The 7,140-nt window shown below is 47.1% G+C and overlaps 1 protein-coding gene across 1 annotated transcript in view; it reads right to left on the bottom strand.

Annotated features, from left to right (window-relative positions):
- The window catches only part of LOC117869734 (tumor necrosis factor receptor superfamily member 8-like), a 40,957-nt gene extending 37,830 nt beyond the window's left edge, over window positions 1–3,127 (bottom strand). The window contains exon 1 of the mRNA XM_034756805.1: window positions 2,876–3,127. Coding sequence (XP_034612696.1) covers window positions 2,876–2,938 — 63 coding nt within the window. The 5' untranslated portion in view covers window positions 2,939–3,127. The remainder of the gene's footprint in view (window positions 1–2,875) is intronic.
- Window positions 3,128–7,140: the final 4,013 nt, after the last annotated feature.

The raw sequence follows: 7,140 nt of genomic DNA, 5'->3' as shown, positions 1-7,140 counted from the left end.
TTGGCGCCGCAAGCCTGGGAGGCAGGAGAAGTGGAGCAGCAACGGCACGCTCAGGGAGCGGGTGTAGGAACGATGTAAAAAAAAAAAAACACCTGCTTTTTGACACCCCCAAATCTTGGCGCCCTAGGCAACCGCCTAACTTCCTAAATGGTAACACCGGCCCTGCCCCCGGGCTGCGAAGGAGCTTTGCCCCTGCAACCCTTTTTTCTCCTGGTGCCTCTGATAGGAGCCTAACAGGCTTCATCCAAAGTGATACAAGCTACACAAGTGAGATCTTGGCAGAGTGTTTCTGTTTCCCGAATGTAATAAAAATACTGAGATGATAAATCATAGTTAATAAATGATGTGTAATAAGCATGTCCTAAAAACAAATTTTATATTTCCAAGATCACTGCTTTTATAATTGATGCTGAGGTAAGGGAGAAAATCCCTGGAAATATCTATTTTTAGGAGGGAGTTCACCAGTTTAGTGAAAGGGGTTCACGGTTTGTTAAAGTTTGGGAACCACTGGATAGACAAACACCTTTCGGGGTGGTCTAGATTTATTGAATCCTGCCTCTGCTTGGGGGGTGGATTCGAGATCCCTTCCAGACCCACATTTCTATGGCTCCCTGAAAACAAACACGTCTTTGGCCTGGGAACACTGACCCCTTTGGATATCGTGTGGATGCATTTGTTCGAGAGCATCAGGGTTTGTTCCTGGTCTTCACTCTTCTGGTGCCAGCAGGCATGTGGGTTACCCCAGCTGAAGTGAGGGTCATTACCGAGGTGGAGCAGATCTCAGTGGGTTATGCTGCAGTTGAGTCTTGTGCTGACTGAACTCATTCGTTAATATTCATTTGAGCTCACAGGAAAAAAAAAAGTGTGGTGGTGAATCACAGTGAAATGAGAAAGTCAGTTTGCTATAGATGAGTCGTACGTCAGGAAGAAAAGTATATTACAGTAAAAAATTAAAAGAAAGGCTCTTCTACCAGCACTAGCGGCTCTGGAACTGACTACAGTACCGCAATAGTAAAACAATTGCCTCATTCTTGGGCTCCCACTCAAAGGCTGAGAATACTGAAGAGAATCCTGCCCAAGTCTAAGAACGTGACCAGACAAACTTCATCTGTCTGATGGGGCATGTGGAAAAAAAGATCAATAATAACTGTTAACTGAATGTTAAAAAAAGTAAACTAAAGAGCAGAAACAATTTCAAATAGAAATAGGCTATGGATTGCCCGACACTAAACGGTAGCATCTGAATTCCAGGGGTGCCAGCAAGAGTCGTCCTACAGAAACACAGTAAAAAGACAATCCTTGCTCCAAAGCAATCATAATCTCGGTGACTCCAGGTTTTAAGAGGCATGGGCTAAGGAATGGATGGGACCCGAGTCTGAATATTGGTGCTGAATATTAGAAAAGCAAATGCACTGTCTCTTGCAATAACAATCATTTTGCACTGATATGGGGTCTTTCCCCCCTAATCGGTCTGCAGACCATCAGGCCAGTCCTGCAATCCTTACTCAGATGAGAAGGGATTGTAGGATCAGGACCTATATATTGAGGAATCACTCCACCTTAAGGATGAGAGGATGGGAGCCAGATCACCATGGTACAGTAAGTTGCGTGAGTGTGGGAGGGGAAATTACAGCTCAGGGCCACAGGGCAAACCCCTACTTTTAATCAAAAGGGCCATGAGGATCTGCTAACGTCAGTGCAGAATAGGCAGGACTAAGTGTTCTTAAAGGTCTGCTCCAGAAGTCCCACAAGCTTTAGATCTGGCATTGTTCTCTATTTAAAAATCTCCAAGCACACAAAGTTCTGCTGAAATATTTCTCCCTAATTTGCCATGACAGGCACTGCCTAGGCACAGTACACATACAAATGACTCATTCACATGGGAGGGACTGTTTGGGTTTCGCTAACATTTCCATTGACAGGGCAAAATCATGAAGAGGTCAGCTTGGAGGCCTGATTCCTGCAGGCACTCACCCTTGGCTTGACTTCACTCAGGCAAGGCGGTGCATGGCCTCCATGATCCTACTCCCATGCATTATACACATTGAGGACAATTATTGGGAATTGCACCAAGCAATCCCTGTACCAAGATACCCAGATGACTAGATGTCTGTTATCCCATTCTAACCCGGTACCAATATTAACTGAGGCCAGAGTTGTAATCTCCTGGGTTGAAATCGTGAGCTTTAACAGCTAAGTCTTAAACCGGGGATGAGTTGGGGGAAGAGACCTAGATCACGATGGAATCTCTTTGAATGAAATTCAATGCAGAAGCCGCATCCTATTCAGAAGTTGCTACAGAAAGGGGTGGTGGGTGGTCCAAAGAAGGAGCCGTTTTCTTTTGACGCTTTGGGGAGATCGAAGTCAAGCCCGAGTTTCTCCGCTTGTAACCGAGCCGGGGCCAGACAGATTTCCCGAAATCTCCGGGGACGTGCCAAGGCATAACGAGGACCCGGGCCCAGCCTGCTTCCCCCAGGACAAATACCAGAACAGGCTCAGCTCACCCTCCGGCCCAGCTGATGAGCCAGGGACGTTTCTCGTGTTAAGTTCATAATGCAAGCGATGAATAAATCCGGATCCTTTACCAGCTCTCTGGGGCAAGCCCCCGCCTGTCTTGGCACCTTCCTCTCCAACGGGGAGACCCCAGCCCACCCCCGGGGGCAGCAGTTGTGGGATCTGCCCCCTCTGCCACCCAGCCCCGGCAGGGCATCCCCTTTCTAAGCCAATAGCCTCTGGGGAATCCGTGCCCACCCCGGGCCCGCGCTATGGGTGCGGGGGAGAACGGAATCCCCCGGCGCCAGCTGTTTGCCCCCAGCCCACACACACCTGCCAGCCCCAGCTGCGTGGCCACGTGCCCCCGGCGCAGCTGCCTTACCTGCGGGGGCGCCGCCTGGGTCCCCTGGAGAAGCAGCAGGAGCAGCAGCCCCCGGGCAGCCATCGGCCCCGCTGCCCGCGAGCGTGAAGGTCCGACTCCTAGCGCCTCCGCTCGCGGGACTCCCGCATCTCGGCTCGCCTGGACCGCGCCGAGCGCCACTTCCCTGGAGCCAGCCCCGCGCCCCTGCGCGCGCCAGCAGCTCCCGCGGAGACTTTCTAGCGCGAGCAGCGGGGGCGGCAGAATCCGAAACCCCGAAATCACACCGAGAAAAGGGGTTTGACAGAGCGTGTCACTAGCCCGGCCCCCTCCCGCCTGCCCCCCCTCGGGCTCCCCCAGCATGCAAATTGCAGCGCTAGGGAGCCCATGGGGTTTCACGCCTTTGCCCGAAAAACAACTGGCGCCGAGGGGGTCAGTTTCTCCCCCTTTGCCTGTCCCTGCCTGCAGGGAGCGGGAACAAAGAACCTCGGAGCCCCCCTCCTCTGCCCCGGGCTGGGCAAACTCCTGCTCCAGCCACCCCTCGCCCTCTGAGACAACACTCATTTTCCGCTGCTTGGAGGACAGCGAGCTCACCCCCCACCCGGGAAAGTCTGGGTGCTTTAAGCCTGAACTGGGGGGGACCCGCCTTGCCCTTGATTTCAGGTGGATTTGGGGCAACTCTCTATTTGAACGGTCCAAAGTCCCGCGGGATTAGCTTTATCCCAAAGAGAATTTCAGCCAGTCCCCTCCCTGTAAGACTCTGCATAAAACCTCTTCTGCACCCCCACCCCCCCCAACAAAAACAAGTTTTGTAAAAATAGCCCCTTGAAAAAGGACAGAACGGGTTAAAAAAAAGCCACCCTGAGCCAGGCAGTAAAGTCCCGAGAAGCTGCGTTTTCATGACGATGCTTTTTTGTGCGTGTACATTCTGCTTAGCAAAAGGTCAGCACAGAATGAGTGGAGGGTAATTCGTTGATTTATCACTGGTGTGCAACAGCCCCACTGAAACAACCCCTGTAATAACCCGGCATTTCACTCTCCTGCAGCCAAGTTCATTATGCAGAATGGGAGCACTTTCGCTGAAATGGCTTTTGAAGTCCTTATTTAACTCACTTTATTCAAGAGTCATGGGTGTCTTCTCTAGAGCCCCCCCCCTCCACAATCACAAAAGCATCTACTTAACTTTACACACCTGAGTCATGCCCTTGGACTAGTGGACTCAGGTGTGTTTGCAGGATTGGGTCCTTACTTGTAAAATTTATCTTCGGCTATTTTTAAAAGCAATTTTTACATTTAAAAATGCAGTCTAATGCCTTCAATAGAACACCAATGTATTCCCAGCTATCACACAGAACTGAAACCTAAAATAAACATAGGGCCCTAAATTTTCAGAGGTGACCTTGAGCACTGCATTGTAGAGTTCACTGATCCCTACCAGCATATTATCTACTTTGGCAAAATATGTCCTGGACTGTAGTCTCAGTTATAAATTTACAGAACACAAACTGGCTGTGGGTAGCAGGTGTTTGAGGTTTGGGGACAGCAGAGTGGTTGAGTGGGATAGTGTGTGTTGGGCTGTTAAAATTACTGTCTGGAAAATTTATTTAAACTTTATGGTAGATTACATGGTTTTCTTGGTTCCTAGAATCAAGGTTGCTGGATTGGGTTTATTTTTGGTTTTGTTTTGAACTTTAATCGACATAAATACAACAGCCAAATTTGGGGATAGGATGTGTGTTTTATTAGGACAGGCACCAACATGGGACTGCCTTTGCTTAACGTTACCTATATGAGTGGTCTTACTGAAGTAAGTGGAGCTAGGTGACTGAAGGGCCCCCAAGACCACAGTACTTGGATGCTCATAGAACAGGAATCTAATGTTAGGCAAGAGCTTAAGTCTTTCCAAAAACAGAGATGTGGGTTTAAATCAAATCAAAATTGAACGTGCCGTGTCAGTGTGGGGAAAAAACCCTGACATGGTCACCGACCACTGTTATTGTCTACTGTGTGAGGTAGGCTCTGCATTAAATAATACCATTCTCAGAATGGGTATTCCAGTCCTCAGGCGTTTGAAATAAACACATTCGATTCAGACCGTGTTTTGATTATATTCAAGTGAATTACCAGGGACTTTCTGAAAGGAGCCATACCAGGAACTACAACACCCACCTCTGCTTCAGCAAAATAAAATTATTTTTCGCAAAATGTTCCGTTCATTTCCTAGAAAATAATCCCCTGCACTGAAGACAAACACAGATGTTACGGACAAATTGTTTCTCCAGGTCCCAGTTCTCCATAAGGAATTTTAATTTAACGGGCAGAAAGAGAAAATCCTTGGTAGCACAATTGATTATTGTTTATAATACCCATCTAATTGGATCTATCCCGCTATTTAAACACTTACTAAAATGTGTATTTGCCTATAAATAGTCCTTTGAGCTCAATGGTACTACATGCAGGTGCAAAGTTACTTAAATGTGTATGGATTTTCAGGTGGACAGCTTTGTTAATTACCAATGCTATTAGCACAGTGCCAAGGTAAATATTTTGGCTGCAGTATGAGTGAGAAAAGAGGTATTCTTAAACACTGTCAAATGGAAACAAGGGATCATTCTATCAAAGGAGCCAGTTTAAAATGCCATCTTTTGAAAACTGGGTTTCACTCACAGCTGCCATCTAAGGCATCAGTTGTGCACCCATTTATGGCAGTGGGAGTGTTGCCAATGACTTCTGTTAGTACAGGATCAGACCCAAAGGACCTACAATCTTTGACTCTTTTAGTCTCAATGGCTTGAAAGGAGCCTCTTGCTGGAGTTAAGGGCTAAGCTATGTGCAGGCTGCAGAATCAGGTCCTAACACAATATTCAGTGAACACGGCCCTGTTACATTTGCAGGTCGAGGATTCTCATGGCTACAGTGATACTCAGGAAGGTATTTGCAGCTGAAGATCATTTACAAAATTTCTCTGTTGCCATCCCCGTTCCCAGTTTTACCAGGGGAGAGCTTCCACCCCAAGGCCTTGGAGGATCACACCTGCTGCAGTATCACATGGGGAGAGAAGTGGCTGCTTGTATAGTCAGTACCCAAACCATTTAACGCCTTATAGGTGAAACCCAGCATCTTAAACCTCTGCTGGAAATCAGCTGGCCGCCAGGGCAGATATGGGGCAGTGGTGTATTGTGCTTGTATCAGGAAACACCACTTAGGCCTGGTCTACACTAGAAAGTTAAGTCAGGTTAACTACATCACTCACAGCTGTGAAAAATCCACATCATTAAACTGGCCTAGAGTTTAGTTCTTCTGTCAACCTAGCTACTGCCTCCCAGGGAGGTGGAATAATTACAGCCCTCGGAGAGCCCTGCCGGCTGGTGTAGGTAGCATCTAAGCTGAAGCACTACAGTGGTGCAGCTGCAGCATTTCAAGTGTAGACAAGCCCTTAGCAAGCAAAGGCCAGATTTTTAAGGTGTTTAGGTGCCTAATGCTGTAGATAGGCACATAGTGTGATTTTCAAAAGCAGGGTGTGCTTAGAGATACCTTAAAATATCTGACCCCCAAGCGGCTGCATTTTGTACTAACCGCGGTTTCCCAAATGCTTTGAAATTGCCACTCGCTGGAGAATAGCCTCATTTCCATCAATTGGGCTAGGTCCGTTTGCCAGGCCAATCATTCCAGGACCATCACCCTGCAGTATTTACTGTCGTGGATGTGTATGGAGATGTTGCATTAATTCTTAATTTTAAATTTTCTGCAGTTGGTTTAAATTCAGCCAGTTGTTCCAATCACCTGCTGTATGTTAAATATTTTCAGGGCAACTTTGATAACATGATCTGGAGAGTGCTGTTAATTCTCCAGTTTCACCCCAGAATGGGTGTCAACTATGGTCAGACTTCACCATAGCAGATGTATTTAGTTCTCTTCTTTTTTTTTCACCACAGTTCCAACATTTGTTTATTCTTACTATGTCGTGTTAGCTGTTGTCCAGTGTCTCATTAAAAGTAACCGCCTCTTAAACTGGATTTAATATTGGCTACATGGAGACTTTGCTATTTCTACATATTTTGATTATAAATTGGCTAGTCTAGGTCATTAGCACACAAATTATGCAATTTTTCATTGAACTTTTAAGGCTTGATACTGCATTTCCTTTCACACCCAGAACTCCGACTTTGGTCACAGAAAAGTAAGGGTTTGGGTTGTGCAAGGAGTGCCGGGTTGGATCTTTATGGACATGAAAAGAAAGCGGACTGCTGCAGTCTTGGAGATGTAGCAATGTTCTTGAGAATTAATTT

This window comes from Trachemys scripta, chromosome 24 (genome assembly GCF_013100865.1).
Source record: "Trachemys scripta elegans isolate TJP31775 chromosome 24, CAS_Tse_1.0, whole genome shotgun sequence".
Lineage (NCBI taxonomy): Eukaryota > Metazoa > Chordata > Testudines > Emydidae > Trachemys > Trachemys scripta.
This window is presented reverse-complemented; position numbering and strand designations above follow the sequence as displayed.